This window comes from Cinclus cinclus, chromosome 3 (assembly GCF_963662255.1).
Source record: "Cinclus cinclus chromosome 3, bCinCin1.1, whole genome shotgun sequence".
NCBI classification, from domain to species: Eukaryota; Metazoa; Chordata; class Aves; order Passeriformes; family Cinclidae; genus Cinclus; species Cinclus cinclus.
In genome coordinates, this window is record NC_085048.1 from 45,425,947 (window position 1) to 45,445,017 (window position 19,071).

General features: G+C 41.9%; 1 protein-coding gene across 1 annotated transcript in view; it reads left to right on the top strand.

Annotated features, from left to right (window-relative positions):
- The first annotated feature begins 1,787 nt into the window (after positions 1-1,787).
- The window catches only part of SLC16A10 (solute carrier family 16 member 10), a 63,704-nt gene continuing 46,420 nt past the window's right edge, over positions 1,788-19,071 (top strand). Inside the window, exon 1 of the mRNA XM_062489949.1 lies at positions 1,788-2,302. Within this exon, the coding sequence (XP_062345933.1) occupies positions 1,930-2,302 (373 nt within the window). The 5' untranslated portion in view covers positions 1,788-1,929. The remainder of the gene's footprint in view (positions 2,303-19,071) is intronic.

Below are 19,071 nucleotides of genomic sequence, written 5' to 3' on the forward strand. Positions count from 1 at the left end.
CAGACTTGTTCCTTGGGGGGAACAGATGTGTTTTTCAGTGGTCGGCCAAATATTCTGTCTTTGCTTTGGCAATCATTAGGTAATTCATAAAACTATACTGTGTTTTGTTTCTGGGCTTTTATTTTCTTCTGAATTCTATTGCTGTTTGTTTATGTGTAATGTTTTTATGTTTAACATAGAAGGGCATGGATAACAAGACAGTGAGTGTGCAGCAAGATTAGTGCACCTATCAAATGCACCTCATTATAATAATAAGTGCATTTTATACTGTTATATGGCTTCTTTCTTTAGCTACTAGTACTTTTCACGTGGAGAGCAATGTGTGCTGAACCATGTTCTTAAGGATCAGTGCTTTGTTTTGGACTAAGCTTTCTTTTTCCGTGTGGCCACTGGTAGGTAGGACGGAGAAGGTGATTCAGGGTCAAAAAAGGAGGAAGAGGTTTTGGCAGGCAGGCTGAGGAGCTGGATGGCACAGCAGGCATAGCAGTAGCAGCCCAGGCTCTGAGGGAAGAAATGGAGATGGTGTATGAATGGAAGAGGATGCTTTGAGCCCTCCAGATCTCACAAGGAAGGACGGAGATTTAATCCGCCGATTTTCTTTCAAGAAGTTCTCTTCCTCATCAAGCCCAAACTGCTAAAAACGTAAGTAGCTGCTAAACAGAGGAACAGACGTGCGTCTGCAAGCTTGGAAGCAGGATCAGGAATCAAAACCTTGTCATTTAACACTCCTGACCTGCGCTTTCCCTATCCTCTCACTTCCCTGGCTGTGGGGAGGAAAGGTCAAGGGCTGATGCCTCTGTGCAAATGGGAAACATGTCAAGAGGTGCACTTGCAGGAGCAAGTACTTTCTCCTCCTTTTTAAAGAGCAGGAAAGACAATGGGCAGAAGCGGTTCCCGCACGGTCTCCCCTGGCACAGGGCGTCCCAGAGGGAGCTGGACAGCCGTCCTGGAGGACAGCGGATGCCCCTAGGGCCCTGGAGCTGGGCGCCTCCGTGCCGGGGCATGCAGCCCTTCCCTCGGGGAGAAGGGTGGGCTCTGGACTCCGCAGAGGCCGGAGAGCGCCGGGCAGGGCCGAGAGCCGGCTATCACCGCGAGCGGGGCCGTGGGGGTGGCGGGGGGGGGGGGGAGGTGCGCGCGTTTTGGGGCGGCTTCTCTTTATTTCGTTGTTGTTTGCGAACGGCCGGGGCGGGAGTTTCAGACTTTCCCCCCTCGCCCAGCTCGGGCGGGGCACCGCTGGGCGCAGCTGCCCTGCCTCGTGGGGAGCGCGCCGGGCCCTGGAGCGGGGCCAGGGGCTTGTTTACCGCTCTGCCCGCCGAGGGCAGCGCGATACCTGCGTGCAGGCTCGGGGCGCTCACCCGCCTCCCGCCCCCTTCCCGGCGGCCGTTAACCGCTGAGCTCCAGCCTCGCCCTCCGCTTCCCCGCTCCCCCTCCCCAGGCGGCCGCCGCACGGTGCGCTTACCGCCGCCGGCCACCGACACGGCGCGGGCCCGCCCCGCTCCACCCCCTCCGCCGGAGAGCCAGAGCGGCGGACAAGGTGGGGGGGGCCCGCAGAGAGGAGCGTGGCTTCGCCTGCCTTTCCCCGGCCCCCCTCCCTCCTCCCCTCCCGCGGCCAATCGGCGCGGAGGGAAGCGCTCCTGCCGCTGACGCCCCCGAGGGAGCCCCCCCTTTTAAAATAAAGCGGCGGCGGCGCGGTGGGAAGAGGGGGGTGTGTGCTGGCCTTGCTGCGTCCTGCACACCGGCGGACAGACAGACAGACAGACAGACAGACAGACAGACAGACAGACAGACAGACAGACAGAGTGTGTACCGCAGGATGCCCGCAGCTCCTGCGGCCAGGGGCTGAAGTAGGGCGAAGGACAAGAGGTCGCGAGGAGAGGGAGAAGGAAGGCGGGAGCGGCGCGCCTGGAGGGTCTCTCGCCCGCTCCGAGGATGGCGCCGGTGAGCGAGCAGCTGGAGCCGCAGGGCGCGGGGGGAGACGCCGCCGGCGCGACCCCCCTGCCCGGCCCGGCGGCGGTCGAGGAGCCGCGGCGGGAGAACGGCGGCGGCGGAGAGTGGTGCCCCGGGAGCGGCGAGAGCGGGGTCCGGCCCCGGGCGGCGGCGGAGACCCCCGGGAGCCCGGGGTGCCCCGGGAGCGCGGCGGCGCCGGAGCCCCCCGAGGGCGGCTGGGGCTGGGTGGTGATGCTGGCCGCCATGTGGTGCAACGGCGCCGTCTTCGGCATTCAGAACTCATGCGGGGTCCTCTTCGTCTCCATGCTCCGGCTCTTCGGCAGCAGCGAGGACAAGCAGCTGGTCTTCAAAACAGGTGAGGGGTGGCCGGGGAAGGGGTCGGGGTAGCTTCCAGCTGGAGGCGTCCCGGCCGGGGGCCGCAGGAGCGAGACCCCTCTGGAGGGCAGGGCCAGGCCGGAGCCGGCTGGGGCGCTCGGGAATGCCCCCGAGGGAAAGGGCAGCTCCCCTCGCCTCCCTGCCGCCCGGGCAGCCACCTCTGGGGGGATCGGGGAAGAAGCTGCTGGAGAGGAGCAGGTGTGCTCTCGCTTCTTCCACAGCTGGATCTTTAAGGCATCCGCTGTCGGGCAGCGTGCCTTACAATGCACGCTTCTGGCTGCAGAAACCTTTATTCCCCTGCCCCCATTTAGCCTAAAGGTTAGTCTGAATGATCAAATAATAGTGGGGTATAGTGACACTTAAAATATGTCAAGAATGGGTTTGACAAATGCCAAACCCAGCATTTTGATGGGCAGATTTAGTGCTGCAACCGGTGTGACAAAACTCACCAGTGAAGTTAACGGTATTTACTAAACTTTAAAGACATTAACAGTACTCGCACATGTTGCTGTCTAAAGCACTTTAAACACATAAGATTAAATTAAATTAAAAATGCAAGCATATGTTTTGTTTTATTTTATCTAAGTTTTCTGTGGAAAGTGTCTTATGCTCTGACTGTAAGCTGAGGAAATGCAGGTTTTGGCTCTTGGAATAACAACAGTTGAAACTAAGGAACAGTATTAAAATTATATTTTATTACAGTAAGTAATAAAGTTGACTTACATAAACAATAGCTTTGTGTTAGATTATTAAAATGAAATACTGAAAAATAAACACTGTCCTTTATGTTTTTGTTCCTTTCTTAAAAAATATCTAGTCTTGCAGAGTTTTAAGCCTTCTAGAAAACTTTTCCGGTACAGAGTGGGTGTTACAGACCTTTTGAAATTGACATCTTCCTTAATACTTGCATAAGTGGGCCTAAAGTTGAGATGTTAAGGCAACGTTAATTTTCTTCCTGCAGCCTAATAACTATTTTTGTCTGAAGTAGAAAACCAGGGCAGGTGCTTAGACTGAAGTAGGAAAGCTGAAAAGCTGTGGAGGGGTACTAAGTGATGTTCTTTCTGGCATTTGAACAGTTTTGTATGTCATTTGCAGTGATAAACAAGGTGTATTCCCCAGTGTGCTTGAGCTAGGAGGATGGAAAGCTACATCAGCACGTAAGGCTGGGCAGTGCCTGTTTCTCAGAAGGGAAATGCACATCCAGGAGTAGGTGCCTAGGCTCCTTAGCCCGCGCAGGAAAAGAATGAGATTCAGAGAACGTACTGTGAACATTTGCTTACTGACCTGGGAGCCCCTGGCCAGTCAGAAACGCAGAAGTAAATGGGTGGCTGATACTCTGCCTGTTCATTGTACATAAGTGTAAAAACTACTTTTCCTGAGTATCTGGTTTGGTAGTAACAGTCTCTTAAAAATTGTTTTGTACTTGGGGGAAAAAAAAAGGTCTTTAGGTGGTACTTCAGTAGTTCAGATAATCAACGAGAGAGAGAGAGAGAGACTGAAATTATCTCCTATCTTCCAGAAGGGTAATTGTACCACTGGTGTCTAAGCGAGGTGAGATAGTGGGTGCTTCTCTCCTCGTATTTTGGAAAATTTGCCCAGTTGCAGAAAAGAGTGGGGGGGGGAGGGGAATGGAACCTGGCTTTAGAGCCTAGTTGTTTTGCATCCTGCTTAGAAGAGCAGGAAGAATTCTGAGTCCTGGATGCAGCCGGCACCTCTTGTATCGCTTTTTAAGTGATTTGAGGAAAAAAAAAGCTACTGCTGCACTTTGTTTTGCTTTATCAGATGTAGTCTGGCTTGGGTAATGCAGAAGGTGCTGATCTTGGTTTTTTTTTTTTTTTTAAATATGAATGGGTTCAAACTGGGGGAAATACTGCAAGATAGCTGCCTTGCCTAGATTACTTGTGTGCATGTGAAGGAGGACTGCAAATACAAGAAGTCTCCTGTAAACAAAAGCACAGCTTATAAAAAATGTTTCTTCCCTTTTAATGCCTGAAAGTACCTTGATGAGTTGGAGTACTGGAAGAGAAAAAGTCACTATGATTTTAGTGTTAGAGAAAAGTCTAGCCTGATTATTGCCATGGTATTGATTCAAATACTTTATCTGCTGACTCTCATGTTTGGACTGATTGCAACTCAAACCTGGCAGTGGTAACTGAGTTAGTCAAGTTTGTGAATTGGAAAATTGGAATTTGTAATGAAAGTTTTCTTGCTGTGGGGCTTTGCTTTGGAAAGAAAAGTTTAATAGTCTAATCCTTCTGGAGAAAAAAGATTTCTCTAATATCTGAAATGCTGATTTTTTTTTTTTTTTTTTTTTTTGAGAGGCACGAGTATTCCAGGTAATTTCTTTAAGGACCCCAGGTGTCTGTGGAATTTTGCAGTTGATCCACAGTACCAAAGAGTTCAGGTCTGTTTGTAGCTTTTTTTTTTTTTTTTTTTTACTACAGCATTACTTAGCTGTTGCCAAGAGGATTTGTGTTGCCATAGGTTTTTGTGTGCCTGCTCTTTTGGGACCAGCCAGTCGTTGTCTCTTGCCTAGTGTTTTTCCAAAAAGGAGGAATTGAGTAGGTTGTAATAAAAGCTGCTTTTGGTATCACTTAACAACATCTTGTAATAATGTAGAAGTCAATGGAAGGCAAAATGAGAGGGCTCTAAATATCATAAATAGTCTATGCTTATGCTATTTTTGTTAGTGTTAGCAGGTGGGTGGGTGTTGATCACCGTGAACGGCAAAAAGGGAGGAGGCAGAATGGGGGAAGGTGTAGTCAAGAAGTGACTCTGCCTTGTAGGTGAGAAGTGGAAGGAACCAAAAGTATAGGCAAGGCAGCAAGGCTGTTTACAGCATGCAGCATCAGCACTGGATAAATAAGATAAAGAACTATAATTAACATTGTTGCTGGATTCAGGAGTATTAATGGAAAAGCTTGTGGGTCATAGAGGGTTCAAAAAGTCCTTCAAGGGACACCTTTTTAAGAAAAAAAATTGAATATAGCTAACACACAGTATTTTGATATTTGTATTGGCAAAAATGCATTTATTTGCTTATGTACAGTGCTTATGACACCGTAGAAGCAATTCCATTGTTTCCTTGTGTAGTCATTTTTTGTTCAAAAACTAATTGATTCACAATTCCAGAAGAGGAAAAGCCCCTAGTGTAAGTATGAAACTTCTAGAAAGGTGTGCCTGAAGTCTCAGGAAACTACTCTGTTCATTGTTTATATTTCATTGTGTTTGAGGAATGAGTTGGGTAGAAAAAAACAATGGTAATGAAATACAGGAGGCTCACGGCCCTTGGAAATAGGGCAGACCTAGTGTTTGAATGCAATTGTAGTCTGATCACCCTTGGAGGGAAAGGATTTAGTCTAGACCAGACCAGGGTCTGGCAGGGATAGCACTTGGTTCCTCTGGAGCTGTCACATGGGGATGAGGAGAACTGAGTGAGTCCTGTTGTTATCTCAGAGGTTTGTGTGAGCCCCATCTAGTCCCGTGTTTTGTCCTTTTGATAGGTGCCTATGTTATAAAGGTTTTTATGTGCATGTGTACCCATATTTGTTTTCAAAAGGCAAATAAATACTATGATACAAGTGGCAACAGAGATAAAAATGGTACGTTTCATTTAAAAAAAAAAAAGATAAAATTACTAGTTCCACTACTTTAATTGCTCCTTGTTCTATGTTTTACAATGCTGGTTCTGTAACTCTACTGAATTATTCTCTCATGTACAACTATTAAGTACACCTGTGTGTGCAGGCATCACCTGCACAGGGAGTATGTACTGCTATTAGAGTTCTGCATCCATGTGTTTGCTTTGTTAGCCAGTGTCCCTAGGAGATACCAGCTCACCTTGACTGGTTATCTGTGTGCTTGTTTGGCTCTCTAAGGTGCAGCCTTTGGGGACGTACCTGGATGTCATTGATTGGCTGGTTCAACTTTGTTGACACCATCAGGAGCCTTGGACCTGGATTGCTGAGAGTTTGACAGGGCAGGGAGGAGAATTCTGATTTTACTTTCACATACATGCTGTAATTCGAATACCGAGAAGATAATATCAAATTACTACAAAGATCTACAAGGGGTAATTTCACAGGACAGTTTGAAGTTTTCCTTTGTAATCTTTTCTTGAATCTTTTGATATCTTCCTAAGTTTTCCTCCAGAGATAAAGACCATCAGCAATTTTGATGTAATTCAAGTCCTTGTTGTGTAACTGTCCTTCAGAACCACAGTTAGGTTTCTATATCTATGGGTTGTTGTGTCCAGTAAATTTGGAACCTTGTCAGGCTGGTCACGTGTGTCATGTGGTTTATGAGAGAGCAACTGACTTTTCTTTCTAAGAGGTGCTAAATCAAATTTGGAACACCGAAGTTTTTAGAGTACACAGGTATAATTTGTGTGAGGTACAAGGAGGTGTGCTATTGTGTAACACCTTGGTCAATGTGGATTACATTGTAGTGGAGGACGTGGTTCCACAAAAAGCTGGACTTCAATTTTGAACAAAAATAAATGGCTACACAAGGAAACAATGGAATTACTTACACAATGCACATGAATATCTGTGCTGCTGTAGTCTGCTTTCCTTCTCATATTTGTGTGGCTATTGAAACCAGAGAGGGGAACTAAGAGTGAATTCTAACCTGAAAACTAACCTGATACATGTATATATATAAAGTAGTGATTAATTGTATTCAGCTGTAGTAATTTTTGTACCCCTTTGACCTGGTTTTGTGACTATAAATACCTATGTAAATGAAGGTTTTGAAGTATTTGATATGGTGGTTGGGTCAAACTGGAAAGTTGAAGGCAGTTTCTGTAGTATGCTGTCTTTGTTTAGACCAGAATGATTAATACCACTACTGTTTATGCATATACACATGCAATGTCTTTATGCCTCTGGAGCATTTCTCTTGTAGTCTTGTTAGCTACTCTGCAAAGTGATTAACTTAGGTAGTCTTTTTGTGGGTTTTTTCCCCCCTTTTATTGGATTTCACATTAGTTAGATTCTTCCAGCTGTGGGTTAACGTGCAGCAAACAGCTTTGTTAGGGAGAATAATCTTAATATGTCTGAAAGCTGGTTATCAGTTAATTTTTGTGGGGTTCTTTAGGGGCTGTATGTGAATCCCTATAGAATTCTAAAGATGGTTGGCAATTGTCACCACCCTGCATTAAATCCACATGCCTCAAGTTATGAGCTGTGGTGTGGTGCCTGTCAGACAAAACTGTATCCTCTAAAATCTCCTTCATACAAATCCACTGAAATACTAAGTTTTACAGTACTCTATTTGTGATAGTTTTGTTGCATGTGAAATACCTTTCATATTCCCAATGTTATTTTTCTTTGTCAATGTCTCTGTTGCTCTGTAATGTAGAGAAGAAATGTACTGTGTCGTGTTATGAGGCTTTGCTGTTTTCTGGCATGAGTGATGTACTGTGATGATGTTGTGCTGTCTATTTTGCATTATTTGCATAACATAATGTGTTCCTTGCTGCTTATTATTAGTATCTGCAGTTGGTGAAGCTTAGTCGACTTTGAAGTTTTTCAGTGTGCATTGCTCCTTGCTCTTCAACTTTGTTTTGTTTAATTGGTCCCTGTAGTCTGTTCAATGCCATCTTATTCATTCATTTTCTAGATACCATTCTTTGAGGTTTCTCAGATCCCTTCCTCATTTTTGAGTTGCTTTAAATAACTCCTGTCTAAAAGGGAAGTTAGCAAAATATGTATGTTTATTAATAAACCTTTTTCTTAGACTTAGCAAGATGTACCTATGCTTAGTGTTTGCCTATCCATAAACATGATTTTGTCTTTCAACACAGTCTCCAGTCTGCTCTGGACACTTTCAGTTTCCTGATAATGTTCAGTCTCTTTTATCTTGATTTCTTTAGCCTTCTGAAAGGAGTGATACTGAAGGCCATATTGAAGTTCGAATGTTATTGGTCTCTCTTTCTATTATTGAGTTACTAGTCTAGTGTGAAGCAATGTAGTAGCCTGTTCTTAAACTATGAGATCATAGTATGTCTATTTACTCTTTTAGCCAGTTTGAGTTATTATCTCTAATAACAAGCTGTAGTCTCTATTTGGAGCAATGTCTACTAAAGCAGACATCTAAGGACTTTGCCCAGCTGGGTTTTGATCATCTGCAAGGATGGACACTCCACAGCCTCCCAAGTGCCAGTGTTTGACAACTGTGAGCAAAGAAGACTTTTCTTACCTTTAAATGGAATTTTCTTTATTTCAATTTGTGTCCATTGCCTCTTGCTTCTTGTCAGAGTACCACTGAAGAGTTTGGCTCAGTGAAGGTCTTGAAGGTCTCAGAGAAGGTGAAGTCCTTCCATCGTTGCCTCCAGTGTCGCACATTGTGCTGACCCCCTCCCACATTTCCTTCACCTGGTAACATAAATACTGCACCAGCACACAACTCCTCAGGCATCTGAGTGCCTGCTGCCTGCCATGCTCTTCTAGCAAAAATCTACACATCAAAGATCATGCTTTGAAATGAGAAAATATTCAGAAAATTCGAACTTATATTGCTGTGTATTGCTAAGGAAAATAAGGATTGTCAATAAACATTCATTTATAATGCTCAGCAAGTAATTACCCAATTTGAAACTGCTCCTGGTCTGTGAACTCCAGGGAAGGAGACACACTGATTATTTGCATCAAAGCTAACGTAGCACTGGTAATGTAACTGCTTGGTTTTAAAATAGTCCTTGTGTGAAGGAATGATATAGCTTCTTTCTTATGTCTTCTACAAACTTTTTTTTTTTTTATTCTTTCATTTTGTGAACAAACCATGCAGCCTTAGACCACTGCAGTTCAACCTTCAGGAAATATGTACAGATAGGATAATTTTGAGAAAACATTCCATTGTGATCTTATACCATTTGTTTTAATTTCAGAAATCTAATTTATTACAATAACAGCATCTCTCTTCTAGATATTGCCTTTAATTTTCATGGGACCTGGATAGGAATGACTGGTTCTAATAGCTAAGTTAATAGTAGCCCTTTAGTAAGGATGGGACCAATTTAAAAATGATCAGCACTAGTTCGTTCCCACACACAGGAAGGGATTTCTGGGTTGTTGAGCCCAGCCTATTTGTTACCAGCAGCATGTCTATAATCTCATGGAACATGGTATCAGTTAGATGGTAGACTGGAACTGGAAGTTGTAAAGCAATTTTCTTGCTGCCTTTTTGCTGCAGTAGCGCAGTCTTTGGCTGTTTACCTTCTGCGGTGTGCTTTGTTCAGCAGAGCTGTACTTTATGTGTATCTTCCAAGTACCCAATAGTTTTTTTTTCTTCTTTTGCATTTTTAAGAACAGAGATTAGAGGAATAACAAGTAATTCAAAACATGTTAACTATTAATTTAATTCTCTTAGTCACTGGCTGTTGTCATCTGGGAAATGATATGTAAAACATACAGTAAAGATGGTCTTCTTGCTCCTAAACTAGATTTTAGCAGTTTTTTCAAGATGCTTCAATAAAAATATTGTGAATAGGAAATGCATTGAGTAAATAAGTCTTCCTACTTCACTGTAAAGAAGTAGGTTGATATTGGAGCCACTTAATTTTAGCTGTATTTTATCAGTGCTGTAACTGAGCAAGGGTAAAACACTGATATAATGTTCTAAATAAACTGTAGTCTTTAAGCTTTTGCAGTCTGGAATGGATGAGCAGTCCTTTCTTTCGGACCAAAATGTAGCTTAGTGGCAAGTTCATTAGATGAAACCAGGAGCAGTTCTTGTGTACTGGGTAGGAAAGTTTGTTTTGAAGAAAGAAAAATGCAAAACCCCGCGCTTTACTTAACTATAACATCAAAAGAGTTCATTCTAGTTAGAGGTGTCCTGGTTTTAGCACTTCTATATTGCACTGAAAGCTTAAGAGTCAAAGAATTCGAGAGGAAAAGAGAAGGTTAGTATTCATCATTAAGTGGTCCCGAGTGAGTGTTCAGATGGGCTGTATCTTTGGAGACTTTTGTCTGTGCTGCCCCTGGTATCACACTGCCTGTTGTCCTTGGACTGACTTCTGTGACTTTGCCTTGTTGGTTTCTGTACCCAGGCATGCGCTAGCCATGTGTCTCTTAAGGAGCTGCTTAGTCTGCTCTAGATTAGAGTCTGGGTGGCAGCTAAACCACATGCAGAGTGAGCAGTTAAGCAGCAAGGACATTGGTGTAAAACAAATGGATTTGGTTTGTCCAAGGAGGACTGCAGCTGTTATCCAAGGAGTCGGAAGCACTAAGTGTGCTTGGGGTACACAGCCAGGGCTTTCTAGGACAGTAACTTGATCCCGTGTTGTGACTGAACATGCTGGGATTGGAACAATTTCAATGAGTTCCACAGGTCAGACTGAGCCTGTTTGTCAGTGTGCTCCAGTTTGGTGCATACCGTAGTAGTTTTAAAGTGGTTGGAACTGGCTGAAGACATCTGCTTCTATACAATACTGCTTGTTTTTATGAGAGGAAGGAAGGTGTGGTAGCAGTGCTTTACCTAAAGGTGCTGTTAACCTCAAAGCACATGAGATTGAAATTGAGAGCCTGAACTGTGGTGCATATTTTGGACATGACAGTGATATGTGTCATGGTTCAGAGTAACAGCCTTATCAGAAAATTGATTTAGTATGGCTAGATAATATTTTTTCAAAACTTGAGTGTACTGTTTATATGATGACTTTTGGGTTCTCTTTCAATTTATCTGTGAAAATACTGCCTGTGTCCCCTTGAGCTCATTGGATTAAGTTGTCACATGCGTGATAAAATTGAAGGTATGTACTTTAAAGAAGGCCTTTATGATTTTGGCACACAAAAGAGAATTTGAATTTGCCCTTTGTTCTTTTATTACTTCAAATAATTTCTTACCTTTGAAATATTTATGTCGCTTAGGTTCTTCAGAACCCAGCATTGCATTCCAGACTTGAAAGGAATTAGAGCTTTCAACTTATAATTTCTGCCACAGTTGGGCACTGGCAGCAATCTAGAAAATTAAATCAACACAAGGAAGTTTCTGGAAGCCTAAATGTGCGAGCCTGGGATGTGCTTTCTAATCCTATCAGAGTAACTCAATTTTTTACAAATTGAAGCACGAAGCATTATCAGCTTTTTACACCTCTGTACATATCAAAGTATTTTGTTCATAGTGCAGCAGTTTAATGAAGATTTAGTTTCATGCAGTGAAGTCACTGACCCTTGAAGGTGTGTAGGGGGACTGGAACAGAATTGGGTAAATTAGTGGGAAGGCTGGAGTAGAGCTGCACAAAATTGGTATGGACAACATTAGTCATTGTATGCAGTCAGCTGTCCAGTCATTGTGGCCCAGCTCCAGTGTTCTGACAATCTTTTTGGTTTTTTTCTGATATTAGGCAAAGAAAATAGTATGTTGCATGCAATTTATGCAGTGTTGATCTTTTCTATATGTGGTTTAAGGCATTTCTGTGTTGAGGTCTGTACCAACACCTGTATCCTGTATTAATAATGTTTTTATGTGAAAATGTCAATATTTCAGCAATATTTTAAAGTATTTTGTAGACAATTTAGCTGTGTTTATGAAGGGTAATTGTATTGGGAAAATACAGGTTGAGAAAGGCAGATATCTTACAAACTTCCCTGCTGCTTGTTCTTTGGGATACTGTCTCTGAGCAGTTGAGATTTCTTTTCTGTTTTATGTGGTATCCCACTTACCAGTATTCCAGGTGCACGTTTTCCCGATTGGAGTAGGTAAGAGAGGTGCTATAAACAGCCAACTTAAAACCAAGTTGAAAAAGGTTATCATGTTTTTAAAACTGCCTCCATCTGGACCTATGTGGTTGTTCTGGAGTTTCAAACAAAAAAAGGATGTGGGTTCTTAATGGGACAGCATTCCTCTAGGTATCAAGTTAAGGATCAGAATGGATAGAAACTTTGTAGCATATTTTCACACTGAAATTATGTTGTCTTCCGAAGGTGCTGAATCTTAGCATTTCTCACAGCTGTTTATAAGCTGTATGAATTCTCTGGAAACTGAGGGCTAGTTCTTTAGGAGAGGATCTCAGCCTGAGAGATTGCTAGTCAGTGGTTATTGTGCAGAAGATGAGGATTATATGAACAGCATTCTTAAAATGAAAAGACTGTTTTTTTCAAGGCATTGCTTTAACTGAAGAGGGTTAGGGCTCCGCTTTTTCTTGATATTTTGCAGACATCTATAGAGTGCTCCATGAACTGTTCTGGAATTCCTCTTCAACACACTTATTTGGATTTTTTGCAAGAGAGTAATTTCTGTGACTAAGATAAGCCATTGGAACCAATTTGTGGTAAAACATGGTTACTGCTTTTCTTTTGTGTGTTAAACTAAAATGTGGGTTAGGGGACGGTAAGTGGACTCTAAAATATAATTAGGAATGCTCATACTTAAAAATGGGTAACAGTAAGGTGGATAAGGTGACCCCAGCAGTTACCATGTGCCTGAGAGCATTGGCCAAATGCTTCTTGAGCTGTTCAGGCTTGGTGCTGTGACCACGTCCCTGGGGAACCTGTTCTGGTGCTCAGACACCCTCTGGGTGAAGAACTTTTTCCTGATATACAACCTAACCCTTCCCTGATACAGCTTCAGGCCATTCCCTTGGGTCCTGTCCCTGGTCACCACAGAAAAGGGGTCAGTGTCTGTGCCTCTTCTCCACACGAGGATGTTGTAGACTGCCACGAGGTCTCCTGTCAGTCAGTCTGCTCCAGGATCAGCTAAGTGACCTCAGTCCCTTTTCATATGGGGCTTCCCCTCTAGACTTCCCACCCCCTTAGTGGCCGTCCCTGGGATGCTCTCTAACACTTTTTACCTTTCTTATATCGTTGCACTCGAAGCTGCACACAGGACAAGAGGTGAGGCTGCCCCAGTGCAGAGCAGAGTGGGACAATCCCCTCCCTCACCTGGCTGGTGATGCTGTGCCTGATGCTCGAGGACATGATTTGCCTTTCAGTTTGTAAACTCTGCTTTTTATGAACTTTAAATTTCATGACAGAAAAATCACAGGGGCCATGAACTAACTTTTTCTCTCAGGCTCTTCTTGTCATTATTGCCAGAACTACCACCTATCTTTTGTGTAGAACTCACAGCTTGGTAGTGGTGAATTCATTTTAAGGTGATCTTGCTGCCAAGTGTGAAATTATATAATGAATCAAGTCCTTTTTTCTTGAATAAGAGCCTGAACTGGCCAACTTTTTAGTGAAGTGTTGAGTGTAGCTTTGTATGAAACAGCAATTGAATCGTGGGACTAACAGCTGTGACTGGGGGAGTAGTGAATGTTCAATGGGAGACTGAGAGGTAGTTAAAGAATGGCTTAGCAGTGTTTACTCAAAGACAGTTGAAATGAGTGGAGTTCAGGGCTAGAATAAATGCAGAGGAAGGAAAAAGGAGCCTTCACTTATTGTTAGAACTGGTGAAGAGGAGATCAAAGGTATCTGCTTATTTTAATAGTGGGACTTCTTGTTAAGCCACCCTCCATTGAAAATGCTGCATCCACATAGATTTGTTTGTTCATATAAAGTAGTGCTTATCTTCCAAACTGACTTGTACTGCTTCTGATTACAGCTGTGCTTTGTTGGCATTGTTGTTTTCTTTGGCAATTATTTTTTGTCTTTAGCTACCTCTCCATTTTTATGTGGTGATTTCATAATTGTGAAGCGTTTTCCTGTGTGCAATTGGTTTAGCTTAGATGGGCATAGCTTCTGTGAAATTCTGTAAGTAGTGAATTTCAGTTTAGTGTAAGACAGGGGTATCACAAGTGTTTTGTGACAGAAAACAGTATGATAGGCTTTTAGAGATGATCTGTTCATATACTTGTCTCAAATTTAAGGAGAGTTTCAAGTATTATAGTTAAATTTTTGCACTCAGTAGTTATATCTGGCATGTGTTAGAATAATAAATGGCTAAACTATATGTAGTTGTTCCCCTCCCTTACTTTTTTTTTAAATCTGGGTCACTATGGGAGTGCTGAAGCAAATGTGATGGTTGGAGGGTTTTTTTTAATGTTCCGAAAGACATGATGTATACTGAGGTGAGACACAGTCTTCCTAAATGTCACTGGTGCCAGTCATTCTGAGGTGTTTAGCATCACACTGTACCAGTAATGTGAGTTTTGCTTTCATCTGTTTTTTTTTTTTTTGTTGTTGTTTTTGTTGTTTGGTTTTTTGTTTGTTTGTTTTTTTTATTTAGCTTTGCTCTACTTTTCTGTTTTTCTGCGCTGGTATATTGGGTGGCATTTTCAGGCAGTGATGCAAAATATGCTATAGTGGTGTTAGACCTGGAGAAAACTGGCAAGGTGTGGAATTCAGCTGGCAGATTATAGTAGGTGAAGGTTTGTTGAGTACATTCAGTGGTTTGTGGAGAGTTACTCAGCTGGGTAGATGCCAGCTTTTAACTTTAGGGTGGGCTGAAATTCTGAAGTTAACCCAAGCTGTGCTGACTAGATCTCCACTGCCTCTAGTGGGAGCTTTGACTCCTCACTCACACAGGCAATCCTCACTCGGGTGCTTTCACGTGGAAGTCGAATCCAACTCCAGGGGTCCTGTAGTACACCAAAAAGTTGTACATTTACGAGTCTGTGGCACATCTTTGTGCTCTTTGCTCTAATAAGTATCTGCAAAGACATGCACACCAGTCTATGCTACTTAGAGGCCACATTTGCAAACCTGGTTAGTTGGATATTTAGGGGGTTATTGCCAAAGTTATCTTTCTTTTGAACGTTTATCAGAGCCTGATATGATCAATACAGAAAGCAATGCCCTATGGAACTCTTTGATGCTCTGATCTTGTATGTAGTCAGTAATTTAGCTCTATTTGCTGATGAATCTTCCATGTGATGTATGATCTTCAGCTTCCAATTGCTCTAAAATTTGCTTCAAGACATGGAAAATGGGCTGATGCTGACTTTGTGGCCAACACTTTTGAATGTTTCTGGAAAGGTAAATTAATCTTGTATTTGGAATGCTTAAATTCATTTATGAGACTCCCAACAGACTGTAATTGTAGGTGCTGGATCCATTTCAGCTGTTTCCAAATATGAGGTAGTTATAGGCAGCTTTTCCAGATATGATTAAGGCCAGTGATGTCTTGATGAGCGAAGTTAGGCTACAAAGAAGAGTAAAAAAATCAGTGTGAAAATCCAGAAAGTTGAAGTAGTTTACCAGCCAGCACTGTAGTGTCCACTTTACAAGTCCAACTTGTAAAGCTTGTTTTTGGAGGTAAGGTAGAACTGCTTGGTGTGTCCTCCCCACCCCCCTACTGCCCTTTAACCTTTTTATTTCCAGTTTTGGTCTTGTCATTGCTATGGAGCTGCTGGCGTATGTAGATGCCAGCCAGTGCCAGCCAGTTATGTCCTGTCTCTGGGAGAGGGAATTCATGCTGAGTCCCACATTTGGTAGAAGCTGGAAACTGCAAATTGCTTCCTCTCTGAAGCAGTGCATTACTTCTCTGAAATTTGTCATGGTAGGACCGAATGCTTTGCCAAAGTATCTGAGAGATGCCAGTTGGTACCTGCCATTCAAAATTTTTTTGAAATGTTGGCTGGGCTAATATGCTATTTGAGGCTTTTGTTCATGCGTTAATTACATCTCAGGAGGATAACCAAATACATGTAAATGAAATTTGGAATGTTTTTTAGTAGCAAGCAGTCTTAATAGGTTAACTGGGATTTAGGTTTCTATTTTGTTTTAATAATTTATTTAACTTGATTATTCTGCCTTTTTTTGTGTTGGGGACTGTGTGTGGTTTTTTTTGTTTTGTTTTTGTTTTGACTAGTTTGTTTTTGTTTTGTTCTGTAATTCTTTTAGTTTCTCTGGAAATAGACCAGTTGCTAGGAAAATAGTTTGGAATAGAATGCTGTCTGGTTTTGGCTTAAACAGGTGTAGGCAACCAGTGGTACTGCTGGGTATCTGCATGGAAATGCACTTCCTTATTTTCCTAACAATTATTGTCTGTATATGGGCAGTATCTAGAAGGGTCGGTGCTGCTGTGCTAGAAAATGGCTTGAAGAACATTTTTGTTTTTTTCCTTTCTGAAATGGTTCTCTTTTCCCCTTAAGGATGTTATCTAGATAATTAATCTCAAGATTTTGCTGTGCTGTTGATCTTCGGGAGCAAATTGTTAGATCTGAGTTCCTGTGTGTATCAGCTCTTGATACTTTACTGATGAGAATTGCCAAGATGAAGCACTGGATTCTACAGTTTGCAGCTGCTTTTCTGAGCTCTCAAACCAGAGGAGAAATGCAGGAAAATGGAAATACTCTTGTTATTTTAATATTTTTATTAGTCTTAGTGCATTTACTTTTTCATTCCTTACATTAAATGAGGTAAGATGTTCTCCACTTTCTACTGGAGAGAGGGAAATGTAGAAGTAACATTTAATCCAATTAATCTATTTTCCTGCATTAATTCATTGTGATGACTCTGAGCTTCTGGTGGTAACTGAGCATGAGCTGCTTAAAGTCACAGAAACCCAATTCCTATTATTTCTGCTCATTGAAGAGAATAAATGAATTACCAGGCACTAATCTTGGGATAATTGCTTGCTGAGCAGGAGATCTTAGCTCTTAAAGAAATTAGTTTTGTAAGTTTATGGAGCTGTCAGAACTAGTGAACTATTAAAAAAAGGTTAACTACAAATGAACAGCCGCTCAGCTTTCAGTCTTTTATTCCTAACTATTGCAGTTGAACTTTGCAATATAGAAATATATGCAGTGGAGATAAATATTTCTTCCCCTTTGTTGTAGTTTAGTCCCAGCCAAAACTGAGACACTCTGAGTTTTACTATTATTTATCAGCTGAAGTTTAAGCTGGAGACTGAAATTTGTCAGTATTTCTGTCAGTACAGTGGGAGGAGGTATGTGCAATAAGATACAGTATATACTGCTGTTTGGGATGACCAAACCAATTTGGGTTTGAAGTAACTGTTATTTTGGGTTGGTCCTCTGATTTGAACATAGAGGAAGGTGTGTGCTTTTTAACTCTAGACAGTCTACCTTGTGACACAACATCAGTTTTCCTTATTCTCCATTGTTTGACATGACTTAGGCAGGTTAGTGTCCAAAATTCTTTGAGTTCTTTGTAACTGCGTAGCCTTGTGATGTATGTCTTTCGGGTATTGGTGTTTGAAAGTCATGTTGCTTTCCACTGATGGTCCTATTGCTTTGCCTTTGGAAAGCAGTGTGAAGAGGGTGTTAGGAGTCATCATTCATAGCTCCTGCTCAGTGGCATTGACCTCACTGGAGTCTTCTACTGGGTCTGGGAGCAGACTTCCTCCCCCACAGATCTGGAAACATTCAGAGCCCAAAAATAACTAGATAACAAGCAAGACTCAAATACACATAGCATTTTTTCCAGTAGAATAAAATGTCTGTTAACTAATTTTCGACACATTTTATTTGCAGGATAACTAAGGAGTACTTTAGGGTTCCTGGATCTTTCTGTCCTGATTGGTATTTTCTGTCTCTGTTGATTGTTGCTGCGGGCAGTCAATGCATTTTTTTGAGGCTATAAAAAACTATATTTGTCTGTCAAATTCCTATTCTGTATCTGGTCTTTACAAATAACAGCATACAGTCATTCAGATTTTTTTTTTTTTTTTTTTACAGTTTGTTATAATGTTTAATACATTGCCTGTTTGATCAGAACTCCACGGGGATTCTGGCAAAGTGATGACTATATCCTGGGTTAACTTGGATTAAGTACTCTGACTGGAAGTAATTGTTTCATGCAATATGTTTCTGCCTGTCAATGAGAACTGCACTTCTGTCCTGTAGACAGTCTCTTTATTGTGGAATCTCTGTTTGAAACTTCCTCAGCTTAAAAAAGTGAGCTTTATTTATTCACCTTCCATTTATTTTAACTACTGTCAAAATACCAAGATACAGCAGACTTGTTTAAGGACACTATTATTGACATTTTTAGGGACAAACTGTTATCCCTGTAAGTTGTTTGACTTACATTCAGAGTAGGCATGGAAGCTTCAGTGCCCTCCCTTCTCCAGTCAATGTCCATGGGTTGATAACAGTAGAAGTGTAAAAGCTATGTACTGTCACAAGTACTTGCTGCAAATACACCATGCTTTATTTTCAACACACAAGAAGGAAACAGCATTTTCTTTTGCACTCAGGGACTTCTGTTTCTGAATGCAGAGACAAACTTTTAGGAAAATGCAAAAGCAGAATCAAACTCAACCTGTTGTTTGCAGATTTGTTTCTGCCACAGCTTGCTGCTTTTTTTTTATTTTAATAAAAGCTGCACACAGTGGAAATAAATCTATTATTACAGTTATCCAAAAAAATCATAGAATATATTGGTATAAAATGCAGAACTATGTTATTTCAAACTTACGGGTCTTCACAAATGCAGTTTTGTAAACAAGAAAATGGCTTATTCTTGGCATTTTTTTGGTGTTGTGGAGTATCGCACTGTGCACAGCTTATAAAAAACGGGATAAATTGAGCAAGTGTCACTTTTTTCCCCACTGTTGTCTTTGAGTTTCCTGGACTACTGCTAGTGGAGACCTTCTTGATTTGATATTTCCAAATGCCTTTTTATTTCTAATTTACAGTTAATTAGAATTGCTGTCTTGAGCACTTGAAAGTTGTTTTTTAAATCCAAATGGTTCAAATTCTGAATTTTATGAAGAAGTTAGCATATGCAAAAGAATCTGTACCCACATTGTACAATCACAGAACCATTGAGGTTGGAGAAGACCTCTAAGTTTGAGCCCAACCATTAACCCATCACTGTTAAGTCTATCATAAAATTGTGT